A 21681-nucleotide genomic window follows, 5' to 3' on the forward strand; every position below is an offset into this window, starting at 1 on the left:
ACCCCAATGCCAACAAGCCTGGAGAGCCAAACCCCTGACGCCATCGGTGCACCCCGTGCTTCATGCTTGCTTTGTTCACGATAAGAGATGTGTGTGTTTGCTAATGAGCAGGGTCAGAACCGGGAACTCCCAACCATGAGATCACCCCATTCCTTGCACACGCCTCTTGTCTGGGTCTTGTTTGGCAAAGGTGGGCTGCATGCCTGGCAGCAAAACCATGGCACACGTTTGCTGCTTCATTTGCCCATTGACTTAAGAGACTGTGTTTTTGCAGTTAGCACGGATCGATCATCTTTTGTGGGTTTGGGGTGCATGGAACAGGCCCTGAGGGAGGGTTTTTCCTTTTCTCTTCTTGCGGTACTTCGCGTATCTTTCTGTGCGTTCTTGCTGCAGCTACCACATACTCAGCTGGCCCAGAGCCTGGCCTAAGCTGGTGGCCAGAAGTGTCAAGAGGACATGGCTACGGGGGCTCTCAGGGCTGGCGGGGGTAAATCGGAACACCCACTCGGAAAACCGCCTGGCACTTTGGGTAAAACTGAAGATTAGCATGTCTGGATGATTTAGCAATTTGTCTCCTAGAGTAGAAACCCAAAAGGAAATGTGTTCGTGGACACCAAGAGGTACATCTGTGGATGTCCCCAGCCAGTCCACTGTCAACTGTGCTCAGCAGCACTGGGAGGGATGAGATCCACGGCAGTGCAGATTTCATCCTCTGACACAACATGGCGGAGTCCCATGCGCACACTCTGCAGAGAAGGATGCCAGGCTGGGCACAGTGGCAAGCTGTCTGAATGGCAATTTGGGAATTTTGGTTTCTTTAAAACACAGAAATACTATAAAAGTATGTTTTGTCTTAAGGGTATGGGGAGCTGCTTCAGACTGTCCTTGGCAGCTGACTCTGATTTGCCTTGTGCTCTAGCAGGGGCGTAATTTTGCCAGCAGCAGATAGTTTCTGCAAGTGTGTGACATTTGGAATCCTGGGAACTTTTTAGAGGGTCTATAAATACTAGGGCACCAAGATGGGTTGTTGGTTGTTCATTCAGGTGGGTTGTTAGTTGATTGTTGGTTATTGTTGGTCATCTATTAAAGAGCTGTGCACAAAGAAGAAACAGGAAGAAGAAATTAGATATTATGATGGAGAAGATCAAATTTGCCCCAAGGAACTCGCCACCCCCCCAATCAGCAGGAAGTAGTTTAATGATAATGCCGCCCCCTTCCTCACCCTGACTTTATTCAGGGGCTCTTTTCTTTCCCCTCTGTTCCTTTTTCTCTCTTATCTAGTGTTAAGGGTTAGGGTGGGAAAGGATGGAGGAGGGTGGAAGGAAGAAAAGCCCATAAAGTAGCAAAAGGCAGCTACACCTGTCACTCCAGGGCGCGGGAGGCTGAGACAAGGATCGCAAGTTCATGACCATCCTAGACTGTAGAATAAGACCCTATCTCAAAAAAAAATCAAAAGAAGCCAAGCATGCTGGCACTTGCCTAATCTCAGCACTTAAGGGAGAAGCAGGAGTCAGGAATTTGAGGCCAGCCTGGGCTGAATGAGATCCTAACTCAGAGGTGGAGGCAGGGAGCGAGATAACCGAAGAACAGTATCTGCCAGCGCACATGGGATCTGCCTGATAGCACTCCCTGCGGGCCATGATTCCATCTGCAGCCCCCCAGCACACTCCTGAAAAAATAGCAATAATGAACGACGTGGGAAGCTGCAGAGCAGGCAGGAAGACGCCGGCCCTGGAAGTCAGTCAGTCCCGAGGCTAATCTGGGTGTAACAGACTAGGTGTCTACATATATATAGATTGCGCTAGATGGACATTTTAGTATCTTAAGGCATCTTGGTGTCGCCTGCTTATAGTAGCAGGACTCATAAGGCTGTGACAGGATCTGTACAAGTTCAAGGTCAGACTAGGCTGTATAGCAAGTTCAAGGTCAGACTAGGCTGTATAGCAAGTTCAAGGTCAGACTAGGCTGTATAGCAAGTTCAAGGTCAGACTAGGCTGTATAGCAAGACCTTGTCTTAAAATAAATACAGCTCTCAGGAGACTGAAGGCTGTGGATCTCTGGGTTGGAGGTCAGCCTGATGTACAGTGATTTCCAGGATAAAAGACTGTGGGGAGCTGGGGATTCATCTTTTATACTGATGTCCCCAGCAGGGAGACATGGGCCAGTAAAACGTCCTGACCAGACAGGGTTCTCTCATTTCATTTCCTGGAACTGGTCACATGGTCAGCCTTAGGAACCTCTTGGGAGGTAGTAACATTGAGGAAGAAGTAGTCTTTGACTAAGTATTTTCTATATATATACATAGATTTATTTATTTATTTATTTATTTATTTATTTATTTATTACATGTAAGCACACTGTAGCTGTCTTCGTATACTCTAGAAGAGGGCATCAGATTTTGTTATGGATGGTTGTGAGCCACCGTGTGGTTGCTGGGATTTGAACTCAGGACCTTCGGAAGAGCAGTCGGCACTCTTTACCACTGAGCCATCTCGCCAGCCCCTGACTAAGTATTTCAACCTTTGTAGCACAGCAGAAGCAACTGAAGAGGTTTGAAGTGGGCTGCACTCACACACACATACACACAAGGACACATGTAAATGCATAGTGTGTGTCCAGCCTCACCCCAGACCAAATCGGAGCACCTGAGTGGTGTTTTTCAGGAAACTGGTTGAACCACAGCAGAAGCCACAATTCAAGACCCAAACTGGCACCAGCGCAGGTCTTTGTGAACATACACTGGCTTGTCTACAACTCAGTGTTGCAGGAGTGACTGAGAGCCCCTTCCTTGTGGAGGGCCTTTGGTTCATCCGGGGCCTGCTTCCTGATTGACTCCCCACCCCTCCCACCTGTCAGTGCTCCAGGGTTTTTGCTTAGAATGGATTGGCACTGGAGGCAGTAGCCAGTGTGTATGTACTGAACTAAGGAAGATGGGCTGTCTCACTCAGCCCCCCCCCCCCCTTCATTTATGATTGCCTGCCTTCATAGAAGAGAAAGTTGAGGCTCAGAGACCTGTGTGTGGTTCTTTGGTCAGAATCATGGAAAAGAGGTAACAACTCCAAGTCCTGGCTCATCCTCTATATTCAGCCTCCAATCTCTCTCTCTCTCTCTCTCTCTCTCTCTCTCTCTCTCTCTCTCTCTCTCTCTCTCTCTCTCTCTCTCTCTCTCTCTGTCTCTCTCTCTGTGTCTCTCTCTTTCTCTCTCTCTCTCTCTCTCTCTCTCTCTCTCTCTCTCTCTCTGTCTCTCTCTCTCAGACTGGCCTCAAACTCAGAAATTCTCCTGCCTCTGCCTCCCCAGCTCTCTCTTTTTAAAGATTTATTTATTTATTGTATGTGAGTACACTGTAGCTGTAGCTATAGGTTATGAGCCTTCATGTAGTTGTTGGGAATTGAATTTTAGGACCTCTGCTCACTCCAGACTCACCAGAAGAGGGCATCAGATCTCATTATAGGTGGTTGTGAGCCACCATGTGGATGCTGAGATTTGAACTCAGGAAGAGCAGTCAGTGCTCTTACCCACTGAGCTATCTCGACAGCCCTTCAGCCTCCAATCTCTTAATCCCCTGGGATTGCAGAAGTACAACAGCATGCCTGGCTACATGGGTCAATGAGCCCCCAGACACCTCTGACCACCCTTTCTCTCTCTTGAGCAGCTCATCACACTTCGGGGCTCCATTCTCGAGGATGCCACTCCTACGGCCACCAAGCACGGGACAGGGCGGGGCCTACCCCTGAAGGATGCTCTGGAGTACGTCATCCCAGAGCTCAACATCCATTGCTTGCGTCTGGCTCTCAACACTCCCAAAGTCACAGAGCAGCTGCTGAAGCTCGATGAGCAAGGGGTAAGCCAAGGGCTGAGGAGCCCCCGCCTTCAGCCCCGCCTGTCTCCAACTCTACGTTTATGTTTCACAAGTAGCAAATTCACTACTAAGCTAGACTGAGCCTTCAGCACATTGTAAGGGCACCAAAAGCAGTGTCATAGAAACAGCCTGGGAATGAGATTGACACCACAAGGTTTCTGTGAGAGAGCGGGAGAGGGAACCTGCGCCAACGCAGGAACACAAACCCACTCACTGCCATCTGGCCTGTTCGTAGCCCCTGGCATTGCCTGCGGACTTCCAGATATGTGCAGACCCCGAGTAGCTGAGGTTTTGCTTTGGCACAGGCTCATCTCACGCCCAGTCGTCTCCTGTCGGAAGCCAGTCCCAGCTCCCAGCTCTGCCTTAAGAGTACCACAGACTGGCACAGCCGTATAAAGACAGATGACAAAGTGTGCACCTCCCTGCACTCGCTCGCTCGCTTCTCTGCGGCATGCCCGACACTGGTTCCTTCCCGGAAGGCTGTGTGCATTGAGTTCCCAAGTGGCCCCAGCAGCTCCTGGGCTTGGCCCTCAGGACTCCTCCCCACGCCCCATTCCCTGGACCCTCCTTGAACCTGCTCCACTCTTCCCCCACACAGCTGTGCCGCAAGCACAAGGTCGGCATCCTGTACTGCAAGGCGGGCCAGAGCTCAGAGGAGGAGATGTACAACAACGAGGAAGCCGGCCCTGCCTTCGAGGAGTTCCTGGACCTCTTGGGCGACAAAGTCTGTCTGAAGGGCTTCACCAAGTATGCCGCCCAGCTGGATGTCAAGAGTAAGTGGGGAGTACCTGGGAGGCAGCAGCAGCAGGCAGATCTCTGAGTCTGAGGTCATCCTAGTCTGCGTATTGAATTCCAGGTCAGCCAGGGCTACATAGCAAGGCCTTGTCTCAAAAAATAGATAGCTGATAATGGATGGACAGATAGATGGATGGATAGATAGATAAGTGTGTGTGTGGGGGGGGGCTCAGGTACTGCTTCAGGATGGAGCCTCCCTAGCAGGCCCTAGAGTCCACCTTCAATACCACCACCACCACCATCATCATAATCTGTTAAGTAGGGGCCACTGAGCTGTCAGGGAAACCACCCCTGCTTGTCTGCCTGACCAGCTCAGGTCTGGTGATGCCTACCCAGGTGAAGGTGCAGGCCAGTGGGAGGTCAGGGTGAACAGCACCCCTCTCGGGAATGCAGCAGGATGTGTTCTGGGGAGGTTGGAGGTCAGCCCTTGTGTGTGTCTCGGCGGTCGTGCTCCTAGGCATATGTTCTGCCACTGTGCCGTGGGCATCAGATGTGAAGCACAGCCTCCGGCACCTGGAGAGCACCCCAGAGGTCCACGGGACTGTGTGATATTTACAGAGCAGGGACGACGGTGAGGGCCACCTGTCACACAGAGCCTCAGGAGAATGTGTACGAAAGGACGCCTTTTAAGTGCCAAGCGTTTTAAAAGCATGCCAGGCTGGCGAGGTTTTGTTGGCTGACAGTAAACTCTGAAGACACTCAGGCATGGTGACTCATGCTACAATCCAGCACTCAGGAGGCTGAGCTGGGAAAGACTGCATTTGAGGCCAGCCTGGACTACATTGCTAGACTTTGCCTTTAAAAAAAATAATAATTATATAATGGGAGATTTCTTTTATATTTCTTTCATTTTTAAAGAGTGAATGTAAGTAAAAGCTTTGAGTTAAGATGGCCTGTGGGATATGCCAGGAAGCCAGAGGCTTAGGGATGGCAGTACTAACTGCTCTTTCTATCCCAGCGGACTCCACGGGGACCCACTCCCTCTACACGACGTACCAGGACTACGAGATCATGTTCCACGTCTCCACCCTGCTCCCTTACACTCCCAACAACAGGCAGCAGGTCAGTGGTCCCCAGCTGGGGCACAGTTAGTCCCAAAGCTTTCACTCTTCTCAAGACTGGTGGCCATCAGCCAGGCCATCTGCCCAGGGATGGCTCTCCTGGGGTGGTCCTGGGAATCAGGTGGAGGTCTCGGAGACGCTCTGTACCACACTCATTTCCCTGGGAGTTCTAGATGGCGCTTATGCGATTCGATGCCCGTCTGGTACCACATCCTCCTGCCGGTGCTCGCCACTCTGCTTACCAGCTGACCCATCATCTCCTTGCAGCAGTCTCTTGACTCTTCACCGGTTTTAAGAGTGAGGGAAATAGACGAGTCAACAGAATTTACCTCAAACTCAAACCGAATTGGCAAAAGCAAAACTGGTTTTAGGTATGGCTGGATCGTGAGGTTCACACAGTCTGAAGAGTGCTCACCTCTGGCCAGATGACAGTGACGCACACTTTAATCCCCGTGCTCAGGAGCCAGAGGCAGGCGGGTCTCTAGAATTCGAGGACAGACTGGTCCACAGAACTTGTTCAAGTTCCAGGACAGTGCAGACAATCAGAAAAGGAGAGTCCTCACCCTCCGCTGTTCTTTAGTGGCTCCATTCACAGGTCTTAGCGATGGCAGAGATGCGCCCCACAGTCAGTGCTCTCGTCCCACCATTCAGCCACACAGAGGAAAGCGACTGGGCCTGAATGAAATACGTGGCCATCCTGGAAAGGGCGAATGGTTTAGGGGCCAGGTGCTGGGAGATAACAGCAGGCCAACTGAGCCAGCAGGACAGTGGGGCTACTTTCTGGTGGGTAGGAACCCAGAGTGCCAAGAATTTAGAACATAGGTTTATGGTTTTGTTTTGTTGTTGTTGTTGTTTGTTTTGGGGGGGTTGTTGTTTTGGTTTTGGTTTTTTTCATTTGTTAGGAAAGATCACAATATAGTTTCAGTAGGCCAAAACTAGTCAAAATACAGACCATTTCCTAAGGATATCCTAATAACACACTCTCAAGAGCATTGGCATCAGAATTAAACATAAGTTTGAGCTCTTTGCCTCCTGCTTGCTGTGTGAGCTCAGGACAGTGACGGCACCTCTCTAGGCCACAGGTCCTTCCTCCACACATGGGCAGCATGGTCCTGATAGATGCTGCATGGGTACTAGAAAAAGATACTTGCTTCCATACGCAGGCCCTGAGCACCAGGCAGCCAATACTTTTAGGAAGCAGGAGCCTGTCCCTGCGTACCAGGGACTGCAGAAAACTTGTCCTGCAAATTCAAAATCAAAAGCAAGTTGGGTTCCCACCCTTTTGCCTTCATTCTTATAGGACAGAAGGCAGGTCACTTTTAGCTTCTCTAAACCAAGTTTTCCCATCCTTGGGAAAAGCAGTCAAATAAGTCACTGCCACTCAGGGTTTGGGGGAGGTTCAGCAAGGTCACGAATTTAAGATATGACTGGGAGGTAGGCCTCATTTGGGGTCAGCCACAGGAAGCAATCCTTGTAACTTCATCTGTACAGTACAGTTCAGATGCATAAAAAACGAGAGAGCTAACAGGCCCAGGGCTGGAGTGACAACTCAGAGCTCAAGAGCACTGGCTGCTGTTCCAAAAAACCCAGGTTCAATTCACAGCATCTAGGTGGTGTCATACAACTGTCTAACTCCAGTCCCAGGGAATCTGATACCCTCTCCTGGCCTCTGAGGGCACTTGGCACACACATAGTATACAGACGTGCATGCAGGCAAAACACACTTGCACATAAAAATAAAAAAATTAAAAATCTTTGGTGCTATACTTGGCAGCACATGCCTTTAATCCCAACACTGGAGTCACAGAGGCAGGTGAATGGATCTCTGCTAGTTCTAGACTGTGGTCGACTTCAGGACTTCCAGAATAGTCAGAGCTACATAGATGTTCCTGTTTCAGAATAAGCAAACGAAAAAGAACTAGCAGGCTGGATAAAGTAGTTCAAGCAGGAGATTGCCCAGTTTGGTGGTTTCAGGCCAGTCTGGGCAATTTAGGAAAGCTGTCTCAAATTAAATAGTTAAGAACAAAACAGAACTCAGCTGTGGTGGCCAGCTCCCTTTGTTGGATCATGCTCAGCTGTTTACTGAGTCTGGGTCCTAGCCTGGGCTGTGTGAGACCTGTCTTCCCCGCCCTCCAAAAAAGAACAAAAGGTGTGGGGGATGTCAGCTGTAGTCTTGGCGAATAAAGAAGATACCGTGAAGACACCCATTCTGGAGATGGAAGCAGGGAGCATGGCTCCCAGGAGTGCAGGAGAGAGAGAGCCTCCTAGCATGGGCCCTACCTGTGCATCCTGGTCAGATTCTGCCATTGTCCATGTGGCCTGCGCAGATCCAAGGTCTCCCACATGGGTCCTCCTGCAGTAAATATGATTTGCCAAGCACTCCACTTTGTCAAGATCTTTGCTAGGAACTAAGGGATTGATACAGGCGACAGTCAAAACAATGTCCCATTTTCTCATCACTGACAACCTGAATGGGAAGAGATAAATGAGGAACAGGGAGGGAGAGCCTCTGTGTGCAAAATGTGGGCATAAATATCAGATAAGGAATAGGAAAAGGCAAAGAAAGGCATGCTGGGGCAGGGCAGATCTCAGAGATTTGCTGTGGGTGACAGAAATCCCTCCAAGGAGGAAGGAGCAGCAGGGACAGCCATTCCCACTGTTTGCAAGAGGAAGGCTTTCCTGGAATGTTTGAAGAGCATCCGGGCAGGTGTGGGAGGAGAACAGGCAGTGTCAGAGGCTGGGGGGGTCCCATGTGGGGCCTTCTAGGCTTTGTCCATTCCTCTTGAGTGAGGAGCCAGAAGGGCTCTGAGCTTCCAGGGACTAGGCCTGACTCCGGTGCTCACATGCGCCCTCTGGTGGAAGTGGGCATGGGGAGCCAGCAAGGCAGTCTGGGTAGGATTCTTAGAGCTGACCTGTGACCCTTCCCTCCTCCCTCTCTGCTTCCAGCTGCTGAGGAAGAGGCACATAGGGAATGACATCGTGACGATCATCTTCCAGGAGCCCGGCGCCTTACCTTTCACCCCTAAGAACATCCGCTCGCACTTCCAGCACGTCTTCATCATCGTCCGAGTCCACAACCCCTGCACTGAGAATGTCTGCTATAGGTACGGCTGCCAGCATCCCGGCCACCACAGCCAGGCCCTGAGAGGCTGAGGAGAATGTACCTAGTCACAGGTCCCACCTCACCTCATTTCCTGGCTCCCTGCTTCCCATCAGGGCCTATATTTTTGGAACTCTCTGAGTAATGGGAAACGGCCTCATCCTGGCTCACGCTCGTCTGTGCCGGCTCTTGGGCACCTCACAGGAAGGCTCAGCCGGGTGTTGAGCCTGAAGGGAGCTTCACCTTCTGGCGGCACTCAGTTTAACATCTTCCCTGCTATAGAGGGAAAAACATCGATCGGGCTGGGGTTGTAGCTCAGTTCACAGAAAGCTGACCTAGCATGCACAGAGCCCTCAGTTTGGTGCCCAGTGTAATGTAAACCAAGCACGGTGGTGCATTCCTATAATTCCAGTGTTTGGAAGGGGGAGGCAGGAGATTCTCAGCCATATATCAAGTTTAAGGCCAACTGAACTACTGGAGACCCTGTCTCAGTGAGGGCAAGAGAGAAAGCAAGCAGCCACACATCACTGGGGTATGAGCAGAAACTCGGTGGAGGCAGGCCCTCTGGCCTGGCTGCAGTCGGGTTACCCTGGGAGCTCAGTGCCTGGCCTGGTGAGAACAGAGAGCTACAGGGGTGATGACCTAGAAGCAGACCCCAGGGACCACCTACGTGGAGGCCCTGCTTGTAGGTATTGTTGAAGAGGGGACAAAGTGTCACTATGTAGCCCAGGCTGTCTTCCAACTCTAAATCCTCCAGACTGAGTGTCAGGGTGACAGGCATGTTGGATTGAGGGTTTTAGTTTCCACATAGACATGTAACCCAGGTCTCACACCTGTTCTTTACCCCCTGCAACAGCAGGGCTTCCCCACGTTAGTGGCTGTCCCCAGAAGATAAAGGGGAAGGCCTTGGAGACTAGGAGCAGGATAGAGCTGGATCCTCTGAAGCACCGACCCAGCAACCCAGGCCCAGACTGTGGGGACTGGAGCAGGTATACTGCTTCCCATTGTTTGAACATGGTGTAAAATCCAGAGACTCCAGCAGGGTGGGCGTGCAGCTGCATCGGCCCCCTGCCCAGCCGTCCTCACCGAGAGGGCTACTTCTATGTCTCTAGTCCATGTAGTAGTCCACGTGTCAGCACAGGTGCTGGCTGGCTAGAGCCTCTGCTGTAGAGCCTAGGGGCTTCCACTCAGCAGTCTCCGAGGTCTTTGCGTTCCAGATCCGTGACAGTTTCCCATTGTCCTCCAAGGACAGGCATTTGGGACAGTTTGCTAGCGCCTGCACTGAGTCACCTTGAGTCTGTACCCATTGCAGCCGCCATCAAATCAAGCAGGGAGCTGCCTAGGAAATGGTTGCAGTGGAAGTGGGGGAGTGAGGGCCCTTGCCTATGTACACTGGTAGCCTTGGTCTTGTTAGAGCTGGCAGTTTTTAATAGTTGGAACAGCATGCAACTGATGTGAGCTGCTGTGTGGGACGCATTGCCCAGTGACTGCCGGGGACCAGCACCATCAGTCATTGCCCTGGCCCAAGGCCACCCCCCCCCCCTTGTTACTGGAACATACTGTCACAGTTGCAGGATGCTGGCTGGCACCTTAGACTCTGAACTGTTCCTGTGCACCTGAGAGGTAGCCCGGGTAACAGAGGACAGATGCTCACACGTGCCAGAGAAGAGGAAGCAGCCTGCTTGTGCCTCAGAGGTCAGCAGGAAGATTGAGGTAGCCAGGTGGCCCTTCTCCCCTCCCTCCTCAGTCCTTTTTACTTTGGCAGGGGAGTGGCACAGGATGGGGGATCAAGTGCAGGCCATGTCCATGCCAGGCAAGACTTCACCACTGAACCATTGTTGTGTTTTATTTCTGGGTCTTGGTTTGTATTGTTTCTGTAGACACTTTCACATGGCCATGCTGGTCTCAGACTGGCCTCAAACCCATAGTCATCCTCCTGCCTCAGCTTCCTATGTACTGGAATTATAAACCTGAGCCACCATGATCAGCTTAATATGTCCAAGCACCCCTGCGTCAGAATTTCTCTGGGGCTTGGGGCTACAGTGGATTGGTTGTTTGGTGTGCATGTGTGTATGCGTTGTCTCCTGGACCAGGCCTCTTTCATACTAGGCAAGTGCTATACCTCTGACCTATATATAGCCCTAGCCACACCCTTGGCTTTTTTGAGACAGAGTTTTGCTTTCTAGCACAAGCTAGCCTGCAATTCAACTATATAGCCCAGGCTGGCCTCAAACATGTGGTCCTCCTGCTTCAGCGACCCGAATGTAAGGAATATAGGGATCTGCCACTGCACTCAGTGCTCCTCCCCATATCTGTACCTTGTATCTCCAGTAGCCTGCTCCCACCTCCCACCTGTCCCGACGAGCTCAGGCTTGGTCCCCAGGGTGACTTCTTCTGGCACACAGCCCTTCACGGGCTTTTTGGGTTTGGTGGTGGTGGTGGTTTACAATTTAATTTTAAAAGACTTTTATTGTGCAATATTTTAAACATTCTGAAAAGAGCAGAAAATAATGGGACAGACACCCATGTGCCCCACCAGCAGACTTAGCAGATGTTAGCATTTTGCCTTCCTTGCTTCACTGTCTTCCTCTTTTCTGGATTTTTAAAGAAAGTGTTAGTGATTACACCCTTGCCAATCCCGAGTCACCCACTCTCTGGGCAGACCTACCCTCAGTGCCTCCCCCAGCTGTGAGAAGAATAGGGAGGCCAGCCTGCCCCACCCTCGCACCGTACTCATGGGCCATGGGTCATATAGCCGAAGCTGGCCACAAACTCTGGGTTCAAAAGATGGCTCTTGCTTCTTTCTCCTCCTCACAAGTGGCAGAATCACGGGCATGAGCCACCATGTCCAGCTAACACACCAGAGGACCTTGGAGGCCTGGGGATCCCCACTACAGGCACCACAAAAACAATAGTTGAATTAATAATTGCACATGTCCTGGAAGCTCCTGCTGAGCTCTAGTGGATCAGGAGGCCTGATGGCCACACATATTCTTGTTCTTGTCTTTTGTCATTTCTTAATGGCCACCAGCATCTTTCCTCTTACCAGTGATTCCCATTGGCCAAACTCACTTAGAAGCCTGAGCCTGTGGAACCCCAGGTATAGCGAGACCTTCCTTCTCCCAGACCGTGATGGATGAGAAGTGTGAGACACCTCCGGGGCCATGTGTGACATGTCCCTGTCACCTGAGCCCTGACCCTGGGCTTGCCTCCTTCTGCATGTACTTTTCCACCTGGGCTGTCCCACATGCTGTTCCTTCTGTCTGCAGTGTCTTCCCCCAGTCTGGGGTCTTAGCGTTTGCTCCCTCAGCCCCACCCTCCTCCCCCACCCCCAGACGCTACTGTCCAAAGCAGGAGCTCTGTCCTGCCCTGGCCCACTACTCTGTCTTTGTCAGTGTCTGTTCCTATGTGTGCTCAGTCAGCAGTTGTAGAAAGACCAGAATCGCTGTATCCACAAAGCTGAGAGGAGCATCCAGGAAGCCCCTGTCAAACAGATGGGTGAATGTCACACCGTTCCCTATCGAGATGCGGGAGGATACTGTAAAGGCCAACCAAATGCCTACAGGCATTGTACTGTGTTTGAGTTGCACAGGGCATTGTGTAATCTGTAGTCTACTTATTTATTTTACTTACTCTTTTGAGAAGGGGTCTCACGAACCCCAGGTTGGCCTCCAGCACGCTATTCAGCCAAGGATGACCTTGAATTCCTGAGCCTCCTGGGTTTTGCCACCACACTAGCTCCAGGCTTTAAAAAATCTTTGTTGATATTATTTGCAAAGTATATTAGTATCAAGTAAGTATTAAAAAAAAAAAAACAACTAAATTGCACACACGTATTCCACAGCCAGCTAGCCTGACACTGATGGTACGCAGCAGAAACAGCAGCTCTGACCTCTGCCTTAGACCAGCGGCTCTCAGCCTTCCTAATGCTGCGACCCTTTAATACAGCTCCTCATGTTGTGGTGACCCCAAACTATAAAATTATTTCACTGCTACTTCCTAACTATAATTTTGCTACTGTTATGAATTATGTTATGTACCCTCTGTAAAAAGAGTCATTCACTACCTCACCACCACCACCCTGCCAAGGGATCACAACCCACAGGCTAAGACCCTTCCCTTTGAGTCAGCTTCTGTCCAAGCCTGTCCTCACCCTCTTAGGAGCAGTTGGCTCTCCCTGGGGCCTAGCCATCCCATTGCAGCTCAGGAGAATAGAGTACAGGCCCCTCCATCCCTCCGTGACTCCTATACTCACACAGTTGAAGCCCTCATTGTAAAGGCATTGCCCAAACTGAATCACATGATCAGTGGAAAAGGGCTGTAAGCTTGCATCTGACTGGGACATTAGAGAGGACAGACAGTTGGGTTGTTTTTTTTTTCTCCCAAACTGTAATCTGATTCATAGTTTATGTAAAACAAGAGTAAATGAAGTCCGGCGCCTGTAGCTGTCATCCCAGCACTCAGGAAGTTGAGATGGTGTGTCTCAAGTTCAAGGTCAACTGGGCTTCATAATGAGACCGTCTCAGAAAACCAAGCATGGCTGAAGATGCAGCTCTGTGGTAAATCTCTTGTTCTGTATGTGTAAGCCCCAGGTCTGAGCTGCAACACTGTGTGTGTGTGTGTGTGTGTGTGTGTGTGTTATAATATATTAAAACATGTTCTTTTATTTCCAGTCTAATTCACTAGCAATTTATTAATTAGCTATATACTTCATTCATAAAAGAATGGGCTGGGGTATGGCTCAGTAGCAGAACACTTGCCTAGCTATATGGTTCCATTTCCAGCAGGGCGGACAGGAGGGAGACAAAAACTTCTTTCTTTCTTTCTTTCTTTCTTTCTTTCTTTCTTTCTTTCTTTCTTTCTCTCTCTCTCTCTCTCTCTCTCTCTCTCTCTCTCTCTCTCTCTCTCTCTCTCTTTGGTTTGGGGTAGTCAAAACAGGGTTTTCCTGTGTAGCCTTGGCTGTCCTGGAATTCACTCTGTAGACAGGCTGGCCACACCTAGCTTGCCATCATCACCCTGGCTAGAGACAGCCATAGGGAGCCCAGGCCAGCCTTGAACTCCTGATCCTTCATCCACCTCCCAAGTGCTGGAGTCGCAAGTATGTTTCCTATCGGTTTTAAGGGGTTGCATTTTTTTTTCCTCCTCTAACTGGTTTCTCTCTCCTCAGCATGGCTGTGACCCGATCCAAAGATGCACCTCCCTTTGGCCCCCCAATCCCTAACGGAACCACATTCCGCAAGTCTGATGTCTTCAGAGACTTTTTGCTAGCCAAGGTAATTAATGCTGAGAACGCTGCTCACAAATCCGACAAATTCCATACAATGGCCACCAGGACCCGTCAGGAGTACCTGAAGGACCTAGCCGAGAACTGTGTCTCCAACACCCCCATTGACTCCTCCGGCAAGTTCAACCTCATCTCCCTGACCTCCAAAAAGAAAGAGAAGACGAAGGCCCGGGCAGGAGCAGAACAGCACAGTGCTGGGGCCATTGCCTGGCGGGTGGCAGCTCAGGACTACGCCCAGGGCTCAGAGATTGACTGCATTCTGGGCATTTCCAATGAGTTTGTCGTGCTCCTGGACCTGCGCACCAAGGAGGTGGTCTTCAACTGCTACTGTGGGGACGTCATTGGCTGGACCCCAGACTCCTCCACAATAAAAATCTTCTATGGCCGAGGGGACCACATCTTTCTACAGGCTGCAGAGGGTTCTGTGGAAGACATCAGGGACATTGTCCAGAGGCTGAAGGTAAGAAAGTGGGCCCAGCAGTGGGTGTCTTGCATGTTTGGCAGAAGTTCCAGAGGTATTGTAGTGCCTAACCTGACCCAGGCAGTCAGGCATAACATGCCCTAAGAATCAATCAATCAAACTCTGAGGCACACACACACACACACACACACACACACACACACTCACACACTCTCTCTCTCTCTCTCTCTCTCTCTCTCTCTCTCTCTCACACACACACACACACACACACACACACACAGGATTCTGGTTGCCCATCCCTTCACCTCAGAAAGACAAAACAAACACACACACACACACACACACACACACACACAGAAAGACAAAACAAACACACACACACACACACAGAAAGACAAAACAAACACGCACGCGCGCGCGCACGCGCGTGCGAGCATTCATTGCCCCTGAAATTCGGTAGGATATGCAAGTCTGAGCTTACACTGAAAGTTTAAGTGGAGCTGGAAGTATAAGCTCAGTGGAAGAGCATTTGACAAGGCCCTGGGTTCAATTCCCAGTACTGAAACTGAGAGAGCTTTGCTCTGGGAGACTTAAAATATAAGGAAAGGTTTGGGCAGGGGGAGTGCGGCGGTGGAGAGGCGGCTCAGAGGTTGAGTCTGTGTACTGCTCTTGCAGAGGACGTGAGCTTAGTTCCAAGCATCCATATCGGGCAGCTCACAGCTGCCTGTAGCTCCAGCTCCAGAGGTTCCCATCGTCTCTGGCCTCCATGGGTGCCAAGTCCCTACATTGTCAAGCACATACCCATAAACACGCACTTTTACAAAAGCGAAAATTAAATAAACTAAAGGTTCTAGACCAGGTTCGGCTAACCTGTGGCCCTTGAGCCACACATAACCCAGGATAGCTATGAATGTGGCCCAGCACATTTGTAGACCACACTACCACGTCAGATGTCAAACGTTGGCTACCCCAGTCTAGACCATTAGAGTATAGAGGAAGGGCAAGGAACATAAAAAATAATGAGAAAGTACAATGAAGGACACAGACGTAATTGTATGGCTGGATTCAGGTTCATACTTATAGCCACAGCAATCATGAATGGTTTAACTTTCTGTATTAGAAGACAAGGACATAAAATATAGTAACTGTATTCTAACCAAGCTTGCACACCTTTGATTACAGCACTAGCAGGGGGCAACAAGCAGATCTCTATGAGTTCAAAGCCTGCCTGGTCACACAGTGAGTTCCAGGACATCTAGAGCTATGTGGAAAGATCCTGTCTGAAAACAAAACAAAACAAAAAAGTTAATCTTGAGTAGGAATATAGCTTGAAGTTAGAGTTCTTACTTGCCTGGCATGTTTAAGACCCTGGGTTTCATCTTCAGCACCATAAGGCAGGGTCAGAGTAAGGGCTGAAAAATCTTCCATTTCTTCCTGGTAGACAACTCAACTCTCGGCCCAACCGAGAGTGGTCGATTAGCAACAAATGAGTGGGAACGACAACCGAGAACAGTGTTGAGAAGAGCTGAGGTTGCATACCTGAGCTTCATCGTGTACCGAGGTCAGCACTGAGCTTCATAGACAGTGTACCGAGGTCAGCACTGAGCTTCATAGAGAGTGTACCGAGGTCAGCACTGAGCTTCATAGAGAGTGTACTGAGGTCAGCACTGAGGTGATGGTCTTTGACAGGCTTGATAGCGGCATGCCAAGCATGCCAGAGAACTCCATATTCCACAGTAGTTAAGAGTACAGGGTTGGGCTGGAGAGAAGGCTCAGTGGTTAAGAGCACTGACTACTCTTCAAGGGGTCCTGAGTTCAATTCCCAGCAACCACATGGTGGCTCACAATCATCTGTAATGGGATCTGATGCCCTCTTCTGGTGTGTCTGAAGACAGTGACAGTGTACTCACATACATACATACAATTAATTAAAAAAAAAAAAAAGTCCTCAGGAGAGGGGATGAAGAGTAAGAGGCACAACTCAAAACTTGTTTCTAACTCATTAGTCACAGTGTTATCCCGTGGCCACATGGAAAAGCTAAAGGGAGAGTCAGCCCTTAGCTGTCAACAGAGCTGTGCCCGAGAAGGAGAGGAGGGAGGAGGATGCTGGGGAGATCTCTGCAGACCCGGACCTCAGGGACCACTGGTATTTTAAGACTTGTTTGTAAAGTAAATTACGTATTGTAGGTAACCTGTCCAAAATACACACAATATTTTATCTATAAGCCGTAAGCCTAGATTGGGCAGTTGTTGAGCTATTCTGACTTACATCCCAGCCTTATGTCCCTTGTCACTTGCCATTTCTCCTGGCCACGTGCTTATGGTCCATGTCTTCTCATGGCGGCCTCCTCCTTTCTTGGTCTCCTTTCTTCCCCTCTGCTCTCTTGAGAGCTGAGACCCCTCACTTGATCCTCTGGTCCTGCCTTTCTCTCCCTATTGTCCAATCACAGGCTCTATAGCCTTTTATTAACCAGTTAACTTTAAGCTGGGGAGCAGGGTTTATGGGGTTTTTTTTAGGACAGTTATGGTGTACTCATATAGATAAAATGAAGAAATAAAGCTTTAAAAAAGAGAGAGAGAAAAGAAAAGAATCCTATATAAATAATATGCAGGGTTTTGTCTCATTTTATTACGGGGGTTTTGTTTCATTTTATTACATATATGATACAAACATTTTAAAGGTTCAGTGACTTACATTGCCTAGGCAAGCTTCCTTGACCTAGACCTAGTTGGCCATGACCTTGCCCTGTAGCAGCGTGCTGTGTTAAATTCAGGTGGCATTGGTTAAACTCCAATCTCAGCTTCTCTGACTTCACAATCGATGCATCTTCATGAAACCACTGTCGCCAGTGTGCCGGTCTCCTGACAGAAAATGAGGTTCTGTTCACAGCACCCCCCATCCAAACATACCCGATCTCCTATGAGCTAGGTAGCCAAGCAGGGTTGGGCCTGGTCAGTACTCAGGTGAGAAAGGATAAGGTTTGACCCCCAGGGGTCTCCATCTGTTTGATCTCATCTGACCTTAGACTTAAGTCTAGGAAGACTTACAGTAGGCAGTCAGTAAATTGATCAATGATTGGTTTGTCAAGTGAGCTGTGTGCATGACATTTGGAAGTCCTCATACCAGCTCCAATGCTGTTCTTCTCGCCATATGATAGATGAAGAAACTCAGGCTCACAGAGGAACGGGCATTCACGTGCCCCCGTATGGCCTGCAGATAGCAGAGTTATCCTGATTCCAAGTTGTTCTGACTCACAGCATTCTAGATCCCAACACAAGACTGGTCTGTCTCCAGCTGCTTCCTCAGAATTCTCCCAGGGCTGCCCACATGACCCTGGAACCCTCACACAGTCACTGCAAGCTGTGGTTTCTCCCATGCCCTCATGCTTCCTGTTTCAGTAAAGGCCAGGGACCCCTTGTTCTCACATCCACACCCCATCTGTCAGTGCCACCTTCCAGCAGCCTGTAGCTGCCTCCCCCCACTCCCATGCCTACTCCCTAGCACGAGTCGCCCATGGCTTGGGATTTGGGGAGAGTTAAGACATGCTCTCATTATGTAGCCCAGGCTAGCTTCGAAGCTGTGGTTTTCTACCTCAGCTTCAGGAATGCCGAGATTGCCGGCCTGTTCCGCCATGCCTAGCCTCTCCTGAGTTATTGCAGGAGCCTGCACACACATGTGTGCATGGTGCACGTACACAGACACACACAACCCCCTTCTCTCCTTCTCTCCATCTCCCCCGCCCCCTTTGTCTCCACCTTTGTTCTACTGTGATCTGTTCTCAGCATAGAGATCACCTCCATTCTATGTGGCAAACCCTTATCTTACCCTAGGTGAAAGGCAAAGAGGCCTATGTGTTCACCCCTGGTAATCCCTCTAGGAGCCTTCTCCCACTGCGCCTGCCACACACAGACCTGCTGTTTCTTGGATGTGCTAGGCAGTTGTACAACCTCAGGGCCCTTGTACACCTATCCCTTCTTACTGAAACTCTCTTTGGTTGCTCCATGGCTTAGTCCCTCCCTTCCTGCAAGGTCCCTTGTCCCCCAGAAGTCTCATTGTCTAGACTTGAAAACTCGGCCAGTAAGTTCCAACCATTTGCCACCATCTGCCATGTGCTTTTTTTTTTTTTTTTTTTTTTAAGATTTATTTATTCATTATATGTAAGTACACTGTAGCTGTCTTCAGACACTCCAGAAGAGGGCGCCAGATCTCATTACGGATGGTTGTAAGCCACCATGTGGTTGCTGGGATTTGAACTCTGGACCTTCGGAAGAGCAGTCGGGTGCTCTTACCCACTGAGCCATCTCACCAGCCCTGCCATGTGCTTTCTTTTCAGTACTATGTATTGGGGTTTATTTGTTGTTGTTGTTTCTTCCCTTGAAACTTGAGTCTACATGTAGTGGGTCCACAGGCACAAAGACAGCGGTCAGCTGAGGGTGGGACAAAGGAGCAGAGGTATAACACCCAACGGTGACACACCGCATGGATCGCAGGCGCTATCCCCTAGCACCCAGGCTTGTGAGGAGGTCTGCCCTGCCTGCCAGAGTGGCTTTCCTTCCAGAGCAGTACCGATCATCCTAATAAACAGTAAAGGGGCAGCCTCATTTAACAAATAAAACAAATTCAAAAAGTAGAAGTGGACGTGGCTAGGCAGCACAGTCTCCTGCAGCTAACAACACCACGGCTTTCCCCAGCCGTGGAACAGGAAAACCACTGCAGAAAGAAGCACCTATGGCTAAAGCTGGTGGCAGCACCGATCTAGGGCAGAAGTGTGAGTATTTAGAAGGCAGTTTGACTGATACATTACATTCCATTTAGCAGAATAGCTTTCCCACTAGGGCTTATGACCTCCCAAAACATACATGGCCATTCCTTTCTGAGAAGTGAACCTCAGATGCAATCAGAGAGTGGTTGGTGAGGCTGAGGAAAATGGCTCAGTGAGTAAGAACACTTGCTACAGAAGCCTAAGGACTGGAGTTCAACACCGCCCCCCCCCCCAGCACCCACATAAAAAGCCAAGTGTGGCCATGCACATACCTGTAGCCCACCAATGTGGGGGACAGAAACAGGATGGTTGGGGCTTGCTGGCTGCTGTTAGCAAGTCTAGTTCAGAAAGCTAGTCTGGTTCAAAAAGAGAGCCTGTGTCATGGGAATAAAGTGGGAAAGGCTAGCTCAGCACACTCGCTGTCCTCCCCTGAGGTCGTCACGCACACAGACACATAAAGAAAAAGGGGAAAGGCTTGGTGAACTCCAAACTGGCTGGGTCACTGCAGCACCAGTGACCACATCCTATAGCAAAGTTAAGGTCTTTTGGCGTCCCAAGAAGATTGACAAATGGCAGACTGAGGTCCTGGGGCTCCCAGTCTGTGTGTATTTATGTCTGACATTCAGACATACGCACTGAGGCTTTGCACATGTGTAAAGCTGAAAGACATGAGAAGTGAGGCCTGTGTAACCTGGCCTGCTCCATGCTGGGAGGTTTGTGCCTCCAAGAACAATGCCACCAAGTGGAAGCATGTTGCATGAGACAAACTGATAAATGTCCCCAGCACTGCAGCTACCACGCCCCCCCACTTACTGCCACGCTCAGGGCATTGTGCAGGTCAGACACACTTGTGGTCAAAACAGCAAGAGTTTCTATCATATTACACATTTACTCTGAGTTTGGCCAAGGGCTCTGCCCACCCCTCTTCTAGCCCTGGGACCTCCAACTGTCCAGACAGCCTTCCATACCTAGAACCTTACTAGTCTCGATGGCAGAATCCAAAAAGACCCATGCAGTCTCATACTGGCAATTAAGTGTTCACCCAGGCCTTAGGGAGGCTGAGGTAGGAAAAACAAAAGTCTAAGGAAAGAATGGGCAGTGAGAGACCCTGCTTCAGAATTAAAGTCACAGAGAAGGCTGGGGTCACTGAGGAGATGGCTCGGTGGGAACACGTGTAAAAGTGTGAGGACCTGAAGTTTTATCTCCAGCATCCAACACAAAAGGCCATGCTTGGCCGTGTGGACCCCTAACTCCAGCACTGGACATGAGAGACAGACAGATCAGCAGGGTCCTCTGGCCACCGTCCTAGCTAAAACACAGCAAGCTCCAGGCTCAGAGGAAGACCAGCCTCAAGGGAGTACTGCAGAGATCCAGAGAGGACACTTGATGCCTTCTGTGTGCATGTACACATACATGTCTGGGGACACACACACGCACACACCACCAGTGAGGAGTTGAAGATGCCATCCTGTGGTGAGAGCATTTGCGTAGTGTGGCTCCGTGGTAGACATTTGCTTAGCGTACACATAATCCCATACTCCATCCCCAGTACCACAAAATCAGTCAGTCAACCAGCTAATTAATACCCCAACCAAAAGGCCAGGCCTGCTGACCACACAGCTGACGACGGTGGGCCGAGAGGTGGAGGAGGAAGCAGGGATATTTGGAGAGCACCGCCCATGGCTGCTGTGCTCTCTGAACTCTCATGTTTCCTGCCCAGAGCCCAGGCTGGGATCCTGGTGGCACCTGGAAGGCAAGGGGCACTCGCCAGTCCCTCTGAGAGGGGACTGATTGGACAAGGGTCTTCAGAGCCTGCCTCTGAGCCCAACAGCTGAGACTCATCCCACCCACTGCCCACAGGTGATGACCAACGGCTGGGAGACAGTGGATATGACCCTGCGGCGGAATGGGCTGGGGCAGCTGGGCTTCCACGTGAAGTACGATGGCACGGTGGCTGAAGTGGAGGACTATGGGTTTGCCTGGCAGGCTGGCCTCCGGCAAGGCAGCCGGTTGGTAGAGATCTGCAAGGTGGCTGTGGTGACACTAAGCCATGACCAGATGATCGACCTGCTGCGCACCTCCGTCACTGTGAAGGTGGTCATCATCCCACCCTTTGAAGACGGCACTCCACGAAGGTAAGAGCATCACCCTGAGAGGCAGGCAGAGACCAAGATTGGCAGCCTCCAAATGTCCCAAGGCCTCAGTGAAGGAACCTTATAAGTCAGTGGTTCTCAGCCTTCCTAAGGCTGCTGCGATCCTTTAACACAGTTCCTCATGTTGTGGTGACCTCCAACCATAAAATTATTTCTGTCACTACTTCAATTTTTCACTAGATATTTTCTTTATTTACATTTCAAATGTTATCCCCTTTCCTAGTCTCCCCTCCGAAAATCCCCTA

The 21681-nt window shown here is 50.2% G+C and overlaps 1 protein-coding gene across 4 annotated transcripts in view; it reads left to right on the forward strand.

The window, feature by feature from the left end:
* Sipa1l3 (signal induced proliferation associated 1 like 3) overlaps positions 1-21681 on the forward strand; it is a 198059-nt gene that overhangs the window by 128038 nt on the left and 48340 nt on the right. For all 4 annotated transcript variants that reach the window (XM_085841952.1, XM_085841955.1, XM_085841954.1 and 1 more), the window contains 6 exons: positions 3653-3841; positions 4458-4632; positions 5613-5716; positions 8662-8819; positions 13983-14559; positions 21144-21418. In XM_085841952.1, the coding sequence (XP_085698078.1) occupies positions 3653-3841; positions 4458-4632; positions 5613-5716; positions 8662-8819; positions 13983-14559; positions 21144-21418 (1478 nt within the window). The remainder of the gene's footprint in view (positions 1-3652; positions 3842-4457; positions 4633-5612; positions 5717-8661; positions 8820-13982; positions 14560-21143; positions 21419-21681) is intronic.

Source organism: Mus caroli, unplaced genomic scaffold (genome assembly GCF_978045245.1).
Source record: "Mus caroli unplaced genomic scaffold, Mus_caroli_1 scaffold_8, whole genome shotgun sequence".
NCBI lineage: Eukaryota > Metazoa > Chordata > Mammalia > Rodentia > Muridae > Mus > Mus caroli.